The sequence below is a fragment of the Myzus persicae genome, unplaced genomic scaffold (assembly GCF_001856785.1).
Source record: "Myzus persicae strain clone G006 unplaced genomic scaffold, MPER_G0061.0, whole genome shotgun sequence".
In the NCBI taxonomy this organism is placed as follows: domain Eukaryota; kingdom Metazoa; phylum Arthropoda; class Insecta; order Hemiptera; family Aphididae; genus Myzus; species Myzus persicae.
The window spans coordinates 82578-105859 of record NW_019104027.1 but is presented as its reverse complement, the minus strand read 5'-3'; the positions used below and the strand labels follow the sequence as shown (position 1 = coordinate 105859).

At 31.5% G+C, this 23282-nt stretch overlaps 1 protein-coding gene across 2 annotated transcripts in view; it reads right to left on the bottom strand.

The window, feature by feature from the left end:
- Positions 1–22227, bottom strand: part of LOC111037760 (transcription factor Sp8-like) — a 69815-nt gene extending 47588 nt beyond the window's left edge. The window contains exon 1 of one of the 2 annotated variants that reach the window (XM_022320512.1): positions 21552–22227. In XM_022320512.1, coding sequence (XP_022176204.1) covers positions 21552–21665 — 114 coding nt within the window. In that variant the 5' untranslated portion in view covers positions 21666–22227. The remainder of the gene's footprint in view (positions 1–21551) is intronic. The other variant, XM_022320513.1, reaches the window with a different exon arrangement.
- Between the last annotated feature and the right edge of the window lie 1055 nt (positions 22228–23282).

The following is a 23282-nucleotide window of genomic DNA, read 5'->3' as shown; positions in this document are numbered from 1 at the left end:
AAACACACACACACACACACACACACCCCCACACCCCCCCCCCCCCCCCCCCCCCCCCCCCCCCCCCCCCCCCCCGCCCCCCACGGTACTCGCCGCGAAAGTAGTAATTTATCGGGTGGAGATAATTTTAATTGTATACCAGCTGGCGTTCGGAATTACAATGTATAATAATATAATAATACGAAATATACCGCGCGCGCCCGCGTGTGTGCGCGTTAAATGCTGTACATTCGAGCCCGTCAGGCATTGTAATCTTTTGGTATACAGCCACTGTGCGCGCGGCGAGTCGCCTCGTTCGTGGATTTATGGCCGGTGCTAAACGCTCGCGCGCGCGCGGCTCACACGATCGGCCGCCCGCGATAACCCGGTAATTTCTGATTGATGGGCGTCGATTACCGGATTACTGGACTGTCATCGGCGTGTCGGAAACGCGGTATAATTGACCGGTACGTACACGGTATATGTTTTATCGTGGCGGGTACCTACCTCGATTTATATATCATACACATCGCACTAAAAATGTATATAAACATATACACTATATATACGTGTATTATTATTATTATTATTATCATAGTAAGTATATAATATAATGTGGGACGTACCCTGCACATTATTCTATCAATAATAACGTTATTCGAGTGCGTTATCATCGCGTGCAGGTATATAAATGTGTTATACAACTTATAATACGTTCTATATTGGCGTCTGCACAGCCGCCGCGAGAGTGTTGACCAATTTACATTGTCACGTGTGTTTAGGACTTGGGTACAATCGCATCGGTCTGCTGTGATTCGTATAGTGAAACCGATGCATCCTGGTGGAATGATGCGTGTCCTGCAGCCGATATAGTTATGTAACTCGTCCAGATTACAAAATATACCGAGGAGCAAACACGCGACGTGGACCTATGTACAATTGACGAAATTCACATTTTGGTCGTACGTTCTACATCGTGTGTAATTAACATGATAATTGGTAATCTGTAAGATTTAGTTTTCTACGAATGTAAAACAATTTTATATTATGCACCATCGGATTGACAGTCAGCTTGACTATATAATCTATATAGAATAAAATATTATTACTGTCACAGAATTCACCGATTCCAGAATTTTATCAATACCTTTATTTTACATTTTACTCAATAGTATTCTTGTTGCCTCTATCCTATGTTGTATCCGCTCAGCAGCTACAGTCATATTACATAAAACTCAAAAAATTGTTTGAATCAATCCAAGTTTTGCCTCATATTAACCTGAATAATATGTAATAAGTATCTTATATAATATATAGATTTTTTTATAAATACAATAAGATATTGCAATTTATGTCTAGTGATGACAATATGTACAATGTACATGGTTAGATTTGCTAAGTCACAAAGTTATTGTGGTAGCTTAAATGCTAAGCGTTTATTTAAACAATTAGGTCTCGATAGCGTCTATATCTAAGGCGGAGTTGAAGCGGTGGTCCTATGTTTGAGTTGGTAGTACTTACATTGATCTTATTGACTTCTGAATAGACTCGAAGAAGCTATCGGCCAATTAATGTGGGTCTTGGAGATATGGAATTTCGAGGTCTTTGTGAATATTTTGGTTTCTTGCATACCATGGAGCATTTTTTATTGTTCTTAAGGCCTTGTTTTAAAATATTTGAAGTTTTCTTGAGTGAACAAGTGCACATTTAACCTAAATGAGACAAGCATAAGTAAGCAAAGGGCAAGGGCGCATCAATTGCTTGAAAATAAGTAAAGAACATTTTTTCTGTACAAAGTTGATTTCCTGTTTAATGTATGTTAGTCTTTTGTCCAACGTTTACGCCAAGATACTTGACGGTCGGCATGTAGATGTAGTTGAATATAGACATTCTTAAGGAGATCAGCGAACTCGTCGAATAATTTGTACGTAAAACACTTTTAAACTGTAATATATATATATATATATATATATATATATACATACATAGTGTCATGTCCATTGATCAATTTCTCCTATCCAAAGCTATATTAAATATATTAAAACCACGCAGTTATGCCTTATGCGATGTATGGCGTGCAATATCAAATCGAATAATTCCGAATTGCAGGTAAAGGTATACCGTATACCACGGGCATAGAATATATTATAAATTGTGGGGTACGTAAAAATATACGTAAACAGTATATACAAACACGCAGGACCCATATAATAATCGTTTATCATTTTCGCATCATTAATCCGTTTCGCCGTCATCGTATATAACGTAGGTCGTTATTCTATATTATATATATATTATAACTACTTTTAAACCTCCCCGCGCAACAGAAATACGTCACGCTGCGGGAAGGAGGGGCTGGAAAAAAACGTTTTAGGCGAGTCTTGACAAATTATTATCATCCACTCAACTACCGGAGTTTTGGATTAATGATTTTACGAGCGCAGGACGAAGCGAAAATATTGTTTTGTTTGGGTTCGTGCACCAGACAGGTATATGAACCTAATCGATGTTTAACGAGTTCATCAAGGTATTCGACATTAGATATACAAGGTGTACATTTTTTTTAAAAGAACCGTATAAATTGTGTTGAAGCACAATAATTAGGTCAGGTAAAATTGCCCATTCTATTTATCATCCCCCCAGAATCATGATTTTAACGACCCTATACATAGTAAAAGTTATACAATTATAAACGCTTTTAATATCATATTTATAAAGTGAATCCTATTACTCTGTGGCCTGTGCAGCCTATAAAAAGAAGATTTACTCTTTAGAAACTTTAAATTACATTACATAAATGAATGAAATTAATTGCAAAAGTAACTTAAGTTTTAGCACTATTTAATAAATGCATTTCTGTGAGACAATATTATAATGACTTAATAGGTATTTAAATGGTTTATAAAAGTAATAAGAGGTAATTTAACGGGAAACAAGAAGTGAATATTAATTCAATGCTTTGGTACAAAAATATTTATTTTTCTGATAATAAATTCTGTTCATAAATATTCTATAGGTTAATGTACAATATAATTAAATTTAAAGTTTTTAAGGATTCAATTTATTTTTGTCTCAATAAGTAATATATAATAATGCATTATTTATCAACATATAAAATAATAAATTTCAAAATAATTATATTTTTTGATAAGTGGATATGAAATTAAATTGTATATTATTTTTGTGAATAATTCAAAAAACCACTCGATTATATCAAAAAAAAAATAGTGAACAATAATTGTTGGTAGATAAAATTTAAATTTTTTCTGAACATATGTGTGTTTTTACAAGGACATTTTTATTACTCTGTGCATTTACTTTTAAAGTAAAGTTACATTGGTAATAGTGGTATATTTGATTAAAACCTGGTACACACAAAATTTAACAGGTATTGGTACCTACCTACAGGGTTTGGGTATGCATATGCGGTTCGGCTACAATTATATGGAGACTCTACATTTTACCTTTTCAAGTGCATAACCTATAATTATCGTTATCACCCGGACATACATTTAAAAAGAAGATCCTTTACTACAACAATAAAAAAACACTTGTTTATTTTGAAATCGTTAAAGGAATGAAAAAATTTTTTAATAACTATCTATATTTAGATTATAAATTAACTAAAAAATAACTACCAAAAACATAAAATCTTTCATGGATTTCTTTGTAGGTAAAAAGTCTACGATTATAAAAAAACTAAATACAGAATACCTAATTTATTTTATAAATTGTGAAATGTATATATTACTATTTATACATTTTTTATATAATTTTTCTAGTAAATAATACAAACTAACCATGAGTTACCTCTTTTACAAGTACCCCAGTTATATAAGGTTATTGAAAGTAGTATAATATTATATTGTTGGTAAATGCAAAATAATTTTTTTATAAGGTTGTTAGCAGAATAGAATTCGTGTGGCCTAAAGCCTTCTTGTAACTCTTAATGATCTTTCCTCGTTTTTTATGAACATACACAATTAAGATGAGGGAAAATTTATTCACTTTTTTAGAATTTGAATAATGGCATTAATAACATTAAAAACTATTCAGGTCACTTACCTATACCTATATGAACTTAAATCAAACCAAATATTTTGTATTACATAATATTATACTATATAGGAAGTATCGCAAAATACATTAACAAAACTGTATTCACAGGCAGAGATGATCAATCATAGTATATAATGTAAAAAATAGCACCATCATACTCACGATAAAAATAAAAAAAACAGATAAATATAATTTATTAGGTACTCGTTAACTTTGTGATTTATATTCATTTTTAATGACTGATTTTGGGTACCTACGTCCATAATTATTGTATAGATAGTTCATAAAAAACGGTTTATTTCCGTTTTCCATAATATTTATTAGAAAAAACCAAGCGATCAATCAAAAGCTGTGTTTGATATCAAATAAATGAAATATAATAATAATAAACCGGCAAATAGCCGTACTTCAAAACAGATGACATCAATCAACATTAACCCATTACATTCCAACCCTTCGATTTCCCATTATGTTTTTTACCTTAGCCCATCAGTCACCAAAACACTCGTAAATGACAACACCTTTTGAAACGCCAGTATTATTGTGCACGCTTATTTTGTAAAGGGATAATTTATTATATAGCTCTGATGGCTTTCATGGCATGATTAAAAAAAATATATATTTATTTTTCATACTGAATTTTTTTGTAACTATAGCTTGTCTACACAATTTATAAATTTCAAACAAATTGTCCGTTATTTTTTGCACTAATGTTAAACATAAATTTATAATTTTAATATGAGTAATAACATATACATTCAGTAATATATATATATATATATATCCCTATATATATATATACCTATATATAAGTTGCTGAAATATTGTATTAATTTCTTCAAGCCACGCATTGTTTATCCAAGATACTCCGATTCTGATAAACATTTAATATATAATATATATATATATATATATATATAAGTTCACTGTCCGGCCACGAACATATTCTTTACTACCAAAAGAGTTGAAAGCGGTTTTTTATTCCCAGAAACTCCACCCACATGTATTATATTCAATACGACACCGGAATCAACGTAAAACCTTTATTAAGATCGTATCCAACAAACATTGTTGTATTCGTTGGCCGTTGCTCAATTTACGTTTCTTTTAATTAAATGTTTTTTTTTCTCGTTTATTATTATTATTATTATTATTTTTATTTTTATTATTATTATTATCCAATTACGATCTCACAACTTGTTTTTATACTCGTGAGTAAGACTATAAAGTATACATAAACACTGTTCACAATATAATAGGTACACGACATGAAAGCTTATTAGTGTGATAAATCTTCGACTATATATTTAATATTAATTTATATTATATATCAATATGTTTTACTGACATAGGAACAACGTATAATAGTAACACAAAATACAATTCTACCTAATATTTATATATAAAATATTTTTAAAAAAATGTTTAGGTAACTTTTGAAGGATAAATACTAAAAAAAAGTATTTCTTAAAAAAAACAAAAAATAAAAATATTTACTGTATATTATTGCTGTATGACCAGCATATATACACTATTTCGACCACTTTATGGTTTTAAAATATATTTCAAAAACTCTGTGACCATTATAAAGTCTGTGATAAAATATTTTCCTACACCATATATATACATATTTATAATGTATATGATCAAATACAAAAAATAAGTCTCCTCTCTCTTCTCACGGCCAAAGATTGGGTGAACATTTTCTGTGGCCGCATACAACCTATAATTATCTGACGGAGCACGTCTACATGAAGAAAACTATATATAATATATTAATATATATATATATATAAATGTGTGTGTGTGTATGTGTGCGTATTGTGTATAATGTATAATACGTGTACCTTTATGTATATATATTCTGGGTCTTAGTTCATAGCGAAACAATTAGCAGTACGGGTTTAATTTTAAAATAATAATAAAAAATAATAATCATATAAATCTCGTTACCTTTTTGAACTATTATTATAACACGCTAAGAAATAAATGTTAAAAACCATAAATTATTAACACCATCAGCTAGTTCCTAATAATTAATTTTGGAGACAGTGAAAAAAAACATACTTTAAAAACTGTATCGAAACCATATATCAATGAAGACATTGACAGTATAGCAAGACAAACATGTATAATATCTTAAAATCAACTCAATAAATAATAATTAAAAGTCAGAAGAAAAAAATAAACAGACAAGGTTACAAATTTAAGACAATAGCTCATAAAAGATCATCAGTCGTTAGCAGCTATTTTTTTTCCATGACAAATTTTGTTGTCTGATATTTTTGATTTACAATATAGGTTTTCACAAAAACGCTTTTTACCCATCGCCTAAAGCATGGAATTATGATAATAAAACACATTGCCAGTGAATAATAAAATAAAACCATGTTTAGATTCTTGTCTGAAGTAATATTTGCTTCGGGTGAATCACCCAGATTGTTAGCTCTTTCAGCGCGAAGATTAAACTGAATTTACTAAAATAATCTACTCAATTACATTCTTTTATTTTCATTTATCGGAAAACAATATTCGAAAATAGTTACTCTAAATCGATGCTTTTCTTCTAATTATTTCCCAAGATAAAAACAGAGAAGTTTAACAGACAAATAATTTAGTGAGTGATAAGTCTAGCTAGGTCAGTGGACTTGAAGCATTTGTTTATTTATTTTGCACTATCACAAAAACAGCAGCGTAAAAACAAATACATTTTTTGTTCAAACAAAACTAGTGTTTGTATTTTTTTTTTTCAAAACATGTAATTTTGTTTTGAACATAAGTCATACATAAATACGTATTTTGAGTTTTATATTTTTAAGGCATATTTTTCCTTTTTTAAACTTTTTGTTTCATATTTCGTGAAATTTAATTTAGTAGATATATATTCTTAACCAATAGTGTTTTTTGGTTTTATACCAATTAAAATTAAATAACATAAATTGTCCAAACGGAAATTTATAGTTCTATATTTTTGTTATGTACATAGGCATAGATTTATTTTAATAACTAAGCCTTCATAGTGGCAACGTGTATGCCATTGCAGAGTGACTGAATTTTACGGACTCGCGCATTACTATTAGTATACGAAAATTCTAAAAAAATAACTTCAAGTGCATATTTTCGAGTTATACAGTACCAGTAATATGCTTGCATGTTGTGCGATTTCCTAAAGCTTTACAAGATCTTGTGCCCCATCATTAAGTGCAGCCTCGTTCTGCCCTATATGAGTCATACATGATATTAACATGACGTTATTCTTATTTCGTTGATATAAGCGTACCTAATACTGTTTAAACTACGTAGGTATAACATACATTGATTTTGGACATGCATCGTGTGTACTGTATACCACATGACAGCCGTCAAGGAGAATAATATAATAGGTATATTATATCTAACAAATATTTTCAGCTCCATATTATAGATCACACGAAAAATATTCCGAGGGACTAAAGAAAAATTGAACTGGAGTTGATGGGAACAGGTTATCCTCGACCCCTTCAAGGTCAACGGATGTAAAAAGAGAAGAAAATACATCTGAAAACAAACATGCAACACGAAGGTAATTACGATATCTTGTTTCAATTATTTTTTTTTTAACAGATTAGATTAATTTGTATTTTTTTTATTCGTTTTTCGAATAAACCATTAGATGTTAAGAAAGACCTTGTATAAGTTATTTAAAAAGATTGATATTATTAAAAAAAAAATTTGGATATCGTGTAAGCCAAAGTGAAGGATAATAATTGCTGTCATTTATGTTTTTATGTTCTTTTTACAATTTTTGTTTACAATAGCACCTGTGATATTTTGAAGCTACTTAAAACTACTATGTATAATACACATAGCACATGTATATTAAACACACGATACTCGTACATCACACGCAAATGCTACTGTGTCTTGACGTCTTGTTATGTGCTTATTGTGGATGATTATTTTATTATTATTTATTACTATTAACTAGGTAGGGTATAAATACCTACCTATTATCAAAATGAGAACTAGAAATGATGATATTATGTTATTCTCATTAATCTCGCAACATAATCTATTTGGTTATTACAGTGAATTATACAATAGTTGGATACGACGGTCGTTGACGTAAAGGATCTCCAAAGTCCGGAACACATTTTATGTCAGCAAAAGAGTCGTAATGTTTTCGCTTAAATTACTACCAAAAAAAAAAAGTCCCTCGCCCCAACAAGTATTAAGTAAATATAATAACACTAAAATGCGTTCTGGTTTATTTCACACCGTTTAACATGGCGGAAGAGCATTTTCGAGGGTTCATATAAAATCTTTAAATATATATATATATATTATATACGGGCATAAAAAAATGTGACTTCTTCTGTTTAATGCATTTACAGAGTTTCATAAAATGTAATGTTGAAGTAATAAAAACTCTCTCTATATAACATAATACGCAAAGCTTTATATATCAACGCCCAAAAATATATTATTATGGCATGTATTCATGATGTTTAATAATAAAGTGTATATATGTATGCATGGAAAATGTAAGGTTTTTTTTAATTCGAAAATTTAAATGCTTATATAATATTGCTGAAATAAAAAAAAAATTTCATTTATTTTTTTATAACAAACACGCGGAAATCAGTAATCGAAATACCATAGTTTTTATTACATTTTCTCGCACTTCTCCATCCAAGGTCAAAATTAAAAGGATCATTACAATTATTATTTCTGTAACATGAATTCATTAAATTTGTTTTATGTTCATAACCATTATATTGCACTCTTATAATTGCATATTTGATTATGTTCCAGCATTACGGTAAAATTGTATATTACATTTTGTGTAATTCATTTCCATACAATTATTTGCATACGGCGGTATACCGTTAAGGCGTTAACACACACTAAAACAAATATTTTAGTTAATTACATTTCATATTCACGAGATTCACAAATTAATCAAGAGGTGGTAGACCTACTATAAATATATACACATTAAGTCGTTACCACATACATTCTTAAAATATGGTTTAAAAGTAATGACTTAAATTCGATTAATGAAGCTACACAGTACACATGTATACATATTATTTTATAACTATAGACCAAAAATGTGTTCTGAACGAAAATCATCTAAAATTAAACTCAAAACCGTTGGATGATTAGATCGACGCACGTATATTAAAATATACAAATTGATCTTTTTTTTTTCGAAAAAGGAAATAATTTTCGTTGCATAATGGCTCTAGTTATTAAGTAAGCAATTGAGGGAACATACGCGCGGTTATGCGGTCTAGACAATTTAATATGGCCGCCGCCGCCGTATCATGGACACTAACCGTGATGTTCGTGTAATAATAATTAAAGACGGTAGATTAGACTTTTTAAACGAGAAAAAATCGATTTGCTGTTAATTTAAATTTGTAATGAAATATTTCATACGCACGCGCGTCGCGTCGCGCTTATATGGTCGTATAATACGCGCATTGCTACAGCGGACGAGCGTGTATACTTTTTTCTATCGGTATTATTTTTTTTTTCCAAATTAGATTCGACGTTACATATTGAACACAAAATTCCAATATTATTATTTAAAACATGTACGTAATATGTATGCGTAAAAGAATAATTATACCGCGACTTTATAGGTCCGTATTATATTGATATAAATTACTATAAAATATGTGTATATATATATCAATATCAGGTATAGTATTATATAAGCTGAAAATGAAATGTATACGAAATTATTAATGACGGGCTACAAAATACAGTATTAATCTATAACACAATAATACGTGTACGCATATTACATATTGCCAGCATAAAATGTGCACTAAATAATAGGTAAAATATCACATATTATATACAACGCGTACACGATCAATACACTTGATTTCGCAGTGTTCCTAGAATTGTATATATATAAGCATTACTCGGCGAGGGCGGGGGAATTCGGTTGGTCCGGTCGTGAAGTGTGTGTGTGTGTGTGTGTGTGTGTGTGTGTGTGTGCAGCGCAGGAGGACAACGGTTGTCCTGGTAGGTTTGTTATGTGTGCACTGCGAGAGGGCGTATGGGTGGTGTGGAGAGACAGAGTGGGTTAAAATGTTGTGAGTTTCAATGGTCCATTAGGGGGATATAAAGTCGTGTGTACGTATGTGTGCGAGTGAGTGAGTGTGTGTGTGTGTGTGTGCGTGAGCGAGAAAAACGGTTGACCTCCGGATGTTATTATCAGCAAAAGCTCTCTTGGGAAAAGTGCCGAGTCTTTCCTGCGTTACAGAAACGCCGGTCGCCGTTTAATACATCCGGCACTCCTTATTTTTCTTATTTACTTTTATTTTTTTCTTCTGTTGCCTTTGTGCGGCTGCTGCAGGGGTCGAAATGAGTCCCTTTAATTTTGCAAACGTTGTAAATTTCGTAAATCAAATGATATCAAATACTCTCCGGTGTATATTATTATACAACGGCACGTTCCGTTTTAAACACGTCGTGGATACTCGTTGTAATACGCACATCTACATTTGAAGTTCAAAATTCCCTTCCTTTTTGATATTCTAAGCCCGCTTGTTTGGACAACAAATATTAACAATCGATTAAAAGTACTTCCCTATATCTAAACATAATATTACATTTAATACATTTTTATACATTTATACATATTTTATTACAATAGATACTAGGAATTTATATGTCTCAGAAATATACCTACTGACTCACTATAGTTTAGAAAAAACCTATCTAAAATGAATCAGTCAAAATTCTAGGATATACCTGCCACGCGGTACGTATGTAATATAAATATATACTTTCTATACATACCTGCCTGGTGGTACGATTAACAATAATAAATAATAATGAACTTTTAAAGTATAAATATTCGTATATAATTTAATGTATTAAAATCGTAACTTACAACATAACTAATTGGATTTAATTATTTTTTTAAGGAAGGTGGGTGATGAAAAATAAAATAAATTACGTTTAGCTACATAGTGATTTTCATCACAACAATAATTATCGCATTGCTGTATTTACACTCTTACATTATTATTGCTTTATTTTAATGAATGCAATTATAAAAGACGGATGGACGAGAAACGACACTGATAAGTTAGTACGCATATTTCAATTACTTTTAACAAAAAATGTTCTAAATTTAAATATTTTATGTAAATATGATATATATATACATATATTAACCAACTATATAACCTTATTAATTGTGTTTAAAAATAAAATTATACTATCTACAAAGGCTTTCGTGTTACACTAATATTTTAGCAGAGACCGAATAACAATCATAATATACGTAGTTACATTCTTATATTTTTGTTAATACCATTACACAATTTATTCAATATAAGAATTACTATTATTCGGTAGTAATAATTCAGTAAACGATCTACATTATATAACCTTAAATTTATCATTTTGAGTACATGTCTTTGTAATAAAAATAAACAACGTAAAAATAATCATAGTTAACATCTGAAAAATATGCAATTGATGTGATAATTAGCTTATTAAAAACAATATTTATTGAATGAAATGAAAATAATCATTTCATTACTATATACTATATACTATATTGTACACTTGACATTAATTTATTTATCAATATATTCAATAGGTTAGTAATTGATTTTGTTCTAATTCAATTCCAACATGCCAGTAGACAAACAATTATCATCACAAATACCATTTTGTTTTTAAGATAAATTAGATATTTTTTAAATGTTACTAAGTAATTAAAAGTAATAAATTAGATACGTATCGGGATGTGTTTTTTCTTGACTTCTGCACGAATCCAAATTTAAAACTATTTAGTTTTTACAATATTATATTGTGTATTCTTACGACAGAGCCCTTTGTAGCAAAAACACCGCTTTTATGGCATTACGAACCATATAAATCTTTCCGCTGCCAAATTTATGGCTTGAAGTGGAAACGCGATTCAGTTTCATTGTCTACCTTTCTAATTTGAAATAGTATTGAAAAGAACTGGCGGTATAATACTCCACATAATATTGTTTTCATACTTTATTACGTTGTGTACATAAATCTTTAATCTCCATTACAAAGATAAAAAATGTGTAAACGATAAATGTCTAGAAACTCTAATATTATATTATTGTAATGACTTATGTACACGCTATAAAATAAAATATGTTTTTACACTCTGCGCTTTATAAAACTATTAAATGAACTAAAATATAAGTGTCCATCATATAGTAATTATACAATATACATTAAAACATTTTTTTACAGCCATTAATAACATTAATTCGCGTTTTGATAAGATTTTAATAAACTCTTATCGCGTATTACCACAAGGTTATTTAATCTTCAATGATCTTGTACTAATTTTCTTTATATCTATCTATTTAAACATTTATAATTTATTAATTTATATACAATCAAAATACATCCTGAATATACCTACGTTATTTTCATTTATCATACTTTACTTTAAACTTAGAGATTTGGTTAGCTCAGACAGTGCCTGTAAAAATACAACCCGCCTAATTAAATAATTTGAATTACCTACTGTAATTTATACATTTATGTAGGGATAAAAAATGTTTTTTAAATCTTTATAGTAAGTGAAATGTTTCAAGTTAAATTTAAATGAGTGCTTAGTGCTTACTATTTTTAATCAATCATATGAAATACATAATATTCAAAGAGTATATTTGTCCTAAAAAGTATTATATAATGGAGGTTGATTCGCACGTTAAAACTGAATATAATATGATTGATAAATGTTGTCAGTATCTGATTGTCGGTATTTTGTATAAACTCGAACTGACAATAAACTTGTTGCATTATAACTATAATTTGAATTGCATGCACCCATAGTGATTTTATTACATGCCCAATGTTCATGTCTACATATATTGTTGATGTGTACCAGACTAGATTATTGTTTCCTTTATGTATATTATATATATATATATATATATTTAATGCACGAGAGCACCTGCATTATCTACGTAATCGCGAATAAATATTAAATAATATGAGATTTTGTTTAGTAAATTTTTTTTAAAAAATAACATTTTTACGCAGAAGAACCTTCGAACCAAATGCAGACAACAAGCAATATGATTATATAAGCAGTATTATTTATAGTGAAAATATATCCACTGTATAGCGCTGATGGCTTAAATAGCATTTTTGCTCAAAGAAAATTGAAATTAATTTATACAATAAATTATACCTACCTACTGCAGTTAGACATATTTTTATGTTGTGCGGATTGGCATTCTCGAAACCAGACTACCTATAGTGTTTTATTTTTTTTCATGACTTTACACCTGTTACAATACGTTATTACGTTTTTTTGACAAGCCGCTCACACAAATTAGACCGGCCTTCTGTAGCGGCAGAGGCGATCTTTTATTTTTTTCGTTTTTAATTTCGTTGGTTACCTGTGCGCTTACCCATCCAGCGGCGCCAGTCGGCGCCCCTTTCAGAACTAATAAAACAAAACAGAATAAAAAAAAATAAATATCGTAATAAAAATATAAAAGACATTTCGCGGTCGATGTTGTACACACGTGTACGTGTGTGTGCGTGTGTGTGCGAGTCGGCCGAACGCCTTTATGTGTATTTCACCGACCCGGCTGCCCCTTTCAAAACGCTGAACAATATAGCGTTATTTATATGACGTTTTTCCGGGGTAGAATACTCTTACTCTTTAATTGAAACATATTTTAATTAAACCGCGCCTTTTTGTCGGAAAAATAAACTGTTTTTTTTCGCTTTACTTTATTACACACATTATATATATATATAAGGAACATCTTATATTAATTATTATTATATAATATGTACCGACTTTTAATTGGATATTGCACGGCGAGTGTTTGTAAATCGTTTTGGGCTATTGGAGGTCCACACGTGGATATAAATTATGATTTTTGTAAATTCATCAGTTTGTATGCAATGTATTCGTGCGCCATTGCAGTGGCTTGTGATCAAAACGAAATGGTTTTTATTTAATAATGTGCGATAAATCTGTTGTACGGCAATTTGTCGTACCCGTTCAATGTTCGATATTATATCAAATAGATTGTGCAGATCTCTCTCTCTCCTATATACTGCAGGCGCATATTGCAGGTAAATCGCAGTCGTTTATGACGTGTCGCGTTCGTGTGCACGATAATATATTACGTGCACTCTGCGCATAATGCATGCGTGGCACATGATAAATAGGTAGAAATTACCATTTACAATATATCTTCATTGCAGAGTCGCGGTGTCATAAAACGAAATAATTAATAAACACATTGTATTTTAGTGATATGAAAAAAAAAAACCATACAACCTTGACGCCGCACTCGATTGTATTGTACGAAAAAAAAATGTATTATAATAGTATCATAATATACCTCTATGCATAAATACACATTCGACTTGCTCGAAACACTGGGGCAGACCCACGTAGATATGACGCACATATAATAGTGTATACGATGTACACGGAACATATCGTGTGCTGCATACAAAAACATAATGATATTATACATTATTTTATTGTTCATTTGTTCCGACGGACAAGAACGACATCGCTATACCTATAAACGTCATAGCGTATAACGTGCTTTCGTTTGGCGATCACGTGATATATACAATACGCATGTGTATAATGACGTAGTGTGCTCAAATATATAAGCCCGCAGAGTGTACGCACACATCGCTCGTCGTGCGCGTATCGGAGCTTTGCAGACGACGACGACGACGTGCGAGAAAACCGTCCATTGTATTCATAATTCAGCCTCATTATTTTCGAGATTTTCTATACGACACTATATTATAATATGCAATGCACTCGAATATTTAACGGACACGTGGAAGACACTCGACGACGTGTGTGTGTGTGTGTGTGTGTGTGTGTGTGTGTGTGCGTGTGTACATTTATGTACAATATATTATACTATATAATACGCGTGTAAGGTTTATACGCGACGAGATGTGCGCCGGGGTCCCTGCGCGCGGTAATTACGGTCGTGACAATAATACAAACCAATTTCTATTGTTCTTGTGAAATTAGGATAATTTTATGATAAAAACGTCGGGGCTCACGACCGCCATACAGTTTGTGTGAACAGACGCACAGGTATACCGTACATACAGGTACGCCGCACACACATGCACACACATTGTATACACATGCGATGCCCAAAAGGTAAGGGTTTTCCCCTCTCGTCTTATATATTATAATATTGTTATTATACACGCGGCGGCGCGACGTATTATAATATCGGTGTGTGCCTATAATATATTACATATATATTATACATATATATATATATGTGTGTGTACGCATACTTACGGCGGCGTATACTGCTATACGTTACGAAAATCCATGGGAATAATGGATGAGGTTAGTCGTATTATCTTATTCCCGATAAATCAGTGATACATAGAAATAGAATAAAAAAAAAAATAATAATAATAATAATAATAATAAAATAATGTGTATAGGTTGCATGTACATTACACGTTGTACATTATTGAACCGATCCATCGGCTGAGGCCAATCGTGACCCGCGACGGGACGTGTTCTCCGCGCGATCACGTCCGCCGGTGTTGTTTGAGTAAAAATACATAATATTATATTATATATACCTGTTGTGTAGTGTATTATAATGCACGTTGTACCGTTCGTTTTACGGTATCCATACGTGTACTTGGGTACTACCAGGTATCCGCATACATGTGCATCGTGTATACTTATCGCCGCGGTATAATACCTATATATATATGGGTACCGCACTCGAGCGGGAAATGTTAAACAATTATTGTTACGAGTAATTTGAGTCTAAAATGAAAATTATTAACACGTCACACAATCATATTATACATTATCGTTATTATTGTTGATGTTGTTGTTGTTGTTGTTGTTGTTGTTGTCGTTGTTGTTGATGGATAGTTGCGCGTACTTGCTCGGGTTTTGCATAATATCGCAGTGGTATTATACTGCAATGTATTATGATATATAACAGTAAACTGCGCGTTGGAGGCGAATAAGAAGCACTCTACGATAAAACGCTCGACCGAATTTCCAGAAAATATTTTTATGGTATAAATACGAAATTGTTTTCGCGGCGGTGGCGGACTGTAGTGTTATTCTTTTAGTTTCTTGCGGAAAAAATTCAAAAAAAAAAAAAAAACAACGATTTAAACGCAGATTCCCACTGCTGTTGCGGTCGACATTTCGCCGGGTCAACATACCCGCACACGACGGTGTGTGGCTTTTGTGTGTAGCTCGCGTTTGCGAGTTCGGTTGTTCATATACTATAATATATAGGTATATAGGTGTGTACACATTTTTATGTATATATATACCGACTTATACCTATGCATTATGCGGCGTCAACACGAGAACCAGCCATTTGTTTGTGGTGATGTCGGACAGCTCCGATTATTCCGTCAAGGAGATCACGCAATGCGGTTGCCACCCGATATAGGTATACACCTCTGTGTATTATGCTCGCAGACTGTTGCTCGTCCAAAACATTTACACACAGGTACGTATTTATGTAGGTATATATGCCTACGTATATTGTGTATCGCTGAAGAATCACGTGGTTTACAAAGGTACCAGATTCCGCTATAGGTACCTATACTGACGTGTATATTTATTACGCGTCTAAAGATTTCAACATGGATCTATACAGGCAACGGTATATTATACGATATCGATTTCGAAATGCGATTTTTGATTTAGATATTTTTTAACCAGGTGTAAACGAAATGGCTATACTATAAACACAGTGAATAAGGATGCTCCATACCATTTTGTTCTATTGGATTTATTCAAATTCTACTTTGGGATTTTTAAGCAAGCTTTTAAGGACCATATTTTCAAATAGGTACTTAGATTCGTATGTATAGCTGATACTAACTTCTTTTAGTAGATTATGTTAAGCAATTGACTTTTTTTTAATGTCAATGTTCATTACAACTCTGAATTACGATTCGAACTAGAAGTTTCTAAGTTAAATGTATAAATACACCAAGGGCAATCCTTAAAAATGATTGTACAAAATTATGAGATATCTGATTAATATTGAATCTAGTACTCTAGTAGCTATTATATTATACTCAGACAATTTTCATAAATTATAAAATGATGATATTATTGTTGATTAGGTATTATAGTAGACATAATTTTCAAATCATCAAATCCCCATGCTCATGCCCATGCCCACATATCTCCCAGACCTGTGACCAGAGACATGTTAATTAAAAAATGGGGGTGAGCTAGGTTGGTGAATCACGCAGTACATAACACATAGCTGAGCCCAACTTTGGTATATAATATTTACCGACTGCACAGACTTTGCGCAGCAGTGTTATATTATGTATATTAGATAAGTACCTACATGTATTTCACACGTTTATATTATATATGAAATATTATTACTATATTATAAGGTTATGCACATCAAGAAAATATTGTTGCCATTTTTTTTTTGTATTTTTAGTTTTAGTGCCACTTAAGTCACAGCGTGTGTCATAGCCATTACCGTATATACATTATATTTGTATGAGAAATAGTAATATACCAGATAGTAAATAGTTTTATTTTATTGTAGTCAACTTGTAGATTAGTATAGGTATATATTATATTATATAAATGCACATCATTTATACATTTTGGCAGACGTTTACGATTTTTCTTACTATATAATATACCTAATATATTAAATTCTTTATAAGAACATAATTTGTGGTCTATGATGCAAACTATACTGAAACTTTATTGTGTACCCATTGATTTTTAATTTTATTTTTTAATAATTTTTACAAACTTAAGCAATATGTTATTTATGTTATACAAAAGATAATCAAATACAATTTGAAAAAAAATAATTACAATGGTGATATTGATATCCGAATCCTTATATAGTAGGTATTTTGTACATTTTCAGATATGCTAACAAATATAACGATTATTTCTCAACCAAAGACGCAAGAACCTCTACTTTCAATTAAATAAAAAATCAAATATCATATGATGAAAAAATATCATAATAAGATAACACGTAGATATTACATATCCAATGATAATCTGCAGAACATTTTCTATTGCATATAATAATATAATATTATATTTAAAATAACATTACATTTTTTAATGTGAATTATCAGACAGTAGAATAATATTTGTGTATAAATTTACCATAACCTCAAGTGTTAAATAATTAAGGTCTAAATAGACTAACAGAACAATAATAACTAATAAAATATTAAGTGTAGATATAATATCATATATGATATATGCATATTTAGTTTTAATATTGTTTATTTATTTAAAACATATACTCTAGTATAGAGGGTTATAAAATGAGAATCGAAATAATTAGACGTTATATGCGTTTATAAAATTATAACTACCACAAATCAAGTATAATACGAGTACTATAGCCCTTTAAGTTAAGTTATGACATTAGTTTCTGACATAATTTTTAACGCCCAAATGTGTAGAGCCGATGTTGTTGCAGCGGGGGGAGATCGCTAAATGTACGGAGAGGTCCCAAATATTATTTGATTACGGGAATATAATCTGGTTGAACGCACATGCACACGAAGTGGGTGGTATTTTCTGATCGAAAAACGCCCCGAGATTTGTCATGGTTGTATAATACGAAGACACAAATTAGAAAATACGGCGTGTTCGATTTATTCAATTGACTGAATGTGTAATGTATATATACGCGTTTAATACATAGAAAACCTTAATCCAATTTAAATTATTATTATTATTTATTTATTGAATTTGTACTTAACTTTCAAACGAGAAAACGACACGAAGACAATTAGTAAAAAACCTGATGTAATATATGTATCAAACACTGTTCAATTATACACATAATATATTCATGAAGTATATGTGTAACTTGATATTCATCAGTCTCGAATCTCAACAGAGTATAGATATATCAAGTATCTGTAATCAGTATAATTTCTTACTTAATTTTCAATTTTTAATATGTCATTTTTAACATTCGTCTTATAAAGTACGATTGTGTAATAATTATTCAGGTGATAACACCGTACTGTCACGATGTAGATATACAGAGCTAAACTTAACCATCGCAGTTAATTGTTGTGTATTAGGTATGCGTATATGAATATATAATATCTTATAATAAAATATTATTAAAAGTTTAATTAAAACACACTCGATTTAATACAGTAAACAAATTGTGTTTGTATAATATACAGTTGTGTAAGTTTATTAGATTAGGTACTTGTAACAGTTGTATGATAATTGTAACTATAGTTATTATTTATGAACAATATTTTACTATGTTTATTGCTTATAATATATTATATTTTTATTTTTTAATCGTGAATATACTATACAAAATTGTTTTCTTTTTATCGACCCAGGTGTTCTAAAATTATTACTAACTTAAAAATGTTTTATAAGGAAAATAGTGTCATGGTCAAATTTTTAGTTTGAAGAGACATTTTCTTACATAAAATAGGTATTATGCATTTAACATTTTCTTAAAATGAAAAATTATGATAATATACTTATGGAATTAATCATCAACAGTTTTGTCTATTCTACTAAATGTTTTTAGTTGTTCATGATAAACTGTAATAAAAATAAAGTTATGACTAAAATTTAATTTTGAAACAAAAAAATATTAAAAATTACAGCTTATTTTAAGTTAAGCATACAAGTATCTCTCCGGGTCGATAATCCACCAAATTAAATAAAAAAGACATTATTTATCTTAGTTAAAAGAATATGAAATTAAAAACATAATAAATGTATATCAAACTTTGTTGTAAACATGCATTCAGTTAATAAATTATATTATATTGCTATTACTTATAACTTATAAGTATTTAGTGAAATACCTATATTATATAGGTAACTAAATTCATTATACTCTTATATTATACCTATATTCATTACTTCATTAGTTTTAATTTATTTGTTGTTGTAAAATCAAATCAATAACGTAAGACTCTACAGTTGTATTCTAAAATCATATGATTACATTTCATTTTCATTTTTTTAAGGACCAAAATTAATAATGTTAATAATATATATACTAATGTAAGTAAATTATTAAAACAATTATTACCTAATACCTATTAGTTTTAGACAATAAATTTCACTAAATAAAGCACATTTTTAATAATGTTTGTATGGATTTATCTATAAGTATTTATTATAAGATTATGAGTATATTTTTTTTTGTGGTGTACCAAAAAAAAGTGAAAATAGTTATTTTGCATTATTATTTGAAAGCATTTACGAAGATTGCATTAAACATTGCACACTTTTGAATAACATAAACTATTACATAATATTAATAATCACTCAACAAATAATCGAATTGTTCTTATATTCCTACGCCACAAATGTAGGTTATACTATAATATAATATAATATAATATTTAAAAACATGCGACTACCATAAATAATGATTCAATTATATTTGTATTATATGTACAATATAGGAGTTAGGTACCTACATTTTATACATGATTATTGTTATGGTCTATCGTACCCATATATATACGAATCTACACAGATACGCCAAAGAGTCCGACAATGAAGATGTTATTATTATCGAGTTTGTTAACCAGATGACTCGACACCTTCGATATACGTCCAAGTTACGCGCTTGTTATGGGCGAACGGGCGTCTAATCATTATACGGCTGCTCTTTCTATTATATACACCGTTATTGTCGATCAATCAATTTATTTCTGATGTTGTGAAAAATAAAAAAACAACCCCGGGATTCGTAACGATTTCACACACCTGCGATATCCTTTCGGTGCGCGTCCCCGCACGATAGACAACGCACACGCATTCATCTCAATTTAAACACGCGCGACGTGACAAAACATCTGTTTTCCATAACGGACATCATGCTCGTACGTATAGATACAACAACGTAATATAATATCATAAACATAAATGGCGACACGGTGATATATCGTCGCGCACACATTTGTATCGTCTGTACGCATCGCGATGTGTTTATTTCGGGCGAATATAATACGAGCCGAACGGAACGAACTTTCCGACGAAACGCGGCGATTGCGCCCAAAAATGGTCTGCGATGCCTCGGACGACATGTCATACGCCTTTGCGATATCGTCGGGGTTCGATACTTGCTGTGGATGTGTAGGTACAGTTGGATCGTTAAACATTATAGTTTCCCTCGGCACGGAGAAACGACGGAGGGACTGTGCATGTTGGTTGACTGCTATGACCACCGGGGCGGGCATTTTTTATTTGAAAAACATTCGACGGGGAAAAAACACGTCCCGCGTATCCCGAGAACTTTTGCAGAAAATGCGGAAAAACCCGTTACCGACTACTCGTCTGTTACGCGCGTTTGTAGTACAACTATACATCTATAGTAATATATTATTACATTTCGGTATATTGCTCTACAGGGACCTATATATATGTTATCGTAATATATATATATTTTTTTTTTTTAAACAATGACTATTAAAAGCGTATAGGTCGGACTTACGCTCATGATGGTCGTCGCTCCGTCGCGGTCGTCGTTCTTGTGATGCCCGAGTTCTGCGGTCGTTTCTTGCTGCTGCAGACTGTCCGCTCGGTTCCGCCGGTCATTTTCTTCCATAACCCACACGCGCACTCTGCTGCGGCTCGCCACTCGCCCACGCGCACATGTGTAGATTATTTATGCACGATACGATAAACGAACGAATGCGTATGTGTTTGAGAGAGAGAGAGTGAGAGAGATGTGTATACAAACGATTAATATTGCTCGTTTTCGTGTGTGTGTGTGTGTGTGTGAGTGAGTGTGTGTGAACTGTGAGTGTGTGTGTGTGTGCTTGTGTATTGTATATGATATATTAATATATTATAATATTATATTGTGGTACCTGCGCGGCCGACGGACGGCGGCAAAGACGAAAATGCGCGGACGACGTTTTATTTTTATTCATCACATTTCCGTGCGTTTTCCCGCATCCACCGCGGCCGGACGAAACACGAGCAAACCATGTTCGCACTAATGAAAATATTATTAGCTTTACTCTTTTTTCGTTTTTCGTCGGTATATAATTTTTTTCCTTTCTTCCCTACTCGCGTTCGTGCGGCGTACAGCGCGTGTATCCCACCACCGACACAACGCTGCGACGACTTGTCAGGTTTTTCTGTGCACAGCGAGTGTGTGTGTGTGTGTGTGTGTGTGTGTGTGTGTGTGTGCGGCGGCAGCGGTGGTTTCCGCCGGGCGACAATTATCTTCCCCTCGATAATTTCAGCGTTATTACGTATACGATATACGTACGTGGGTTCATTCCGCGCGCGTGTGTGTCCGTGTGTTTGTGTTTTTCTGTGTCCGTGTGTGTGTATATATATATGCGTATTTTTTCTCTCTCTACTATTTTTTTCTCATTATTATTATTATTATTTTATTTGACTCGAGTGTGTGTGTGTGTGTGTGTGTGTGTGTACACGTGGAAGGTGTATGGAAATGGCCATAATATGGCGCCTCCCACTTAATGAGACCGGCCGTCTCGGCCATCATGACATACGCACATACACGAGCGCGCGCGCGCCAGCGACGTTATATTATATAATATACATATACACAGGTTAGGTGTATATATATACTAGCAGGTATGTATATATACCTATCCGTCAACCGGAGACGGCGGCACGTCGTCAGATGCCGCCACCTGTCAGTCCGACAAACTTTTTAACCCGTTACCGATTCAAAATCGTTAATTTACTTTTCCGGTAAGTGTACATACATTATATACTATGGACTAAAGTCTATATTATATTATATATGTCATACACTATTTACATGTAGGTACACACGAGTACATAAAACGTATATTATATAGAATATAATACTGTTATTCTCAATTCTATATGCGATGCGTATGCTGTTTTCTACTCCTCTAATAAAATATCATATATTGTACCCTGTTGTATTTATTTATAAAATATTTATTATATATTGTGATATTATACTGTTTCGACGACGATAAAATTGATTATCCTCAATTTTGTTGCACCGTGATTTTTATGTTTGTTCGGGAGGAATCCATTTGTCACACAGTTGACCACAAAAAACCGTATATATATAGACGATATCAGCAGCAGCGGTTGATCTCGGACATATTATACAGATAAGTAGGTATACATTTATTGTATAACTATATATGTTTGCACATGATATATATATATTTATATTTTATAAATTTAAGTAGTCTCTTGACTTTCG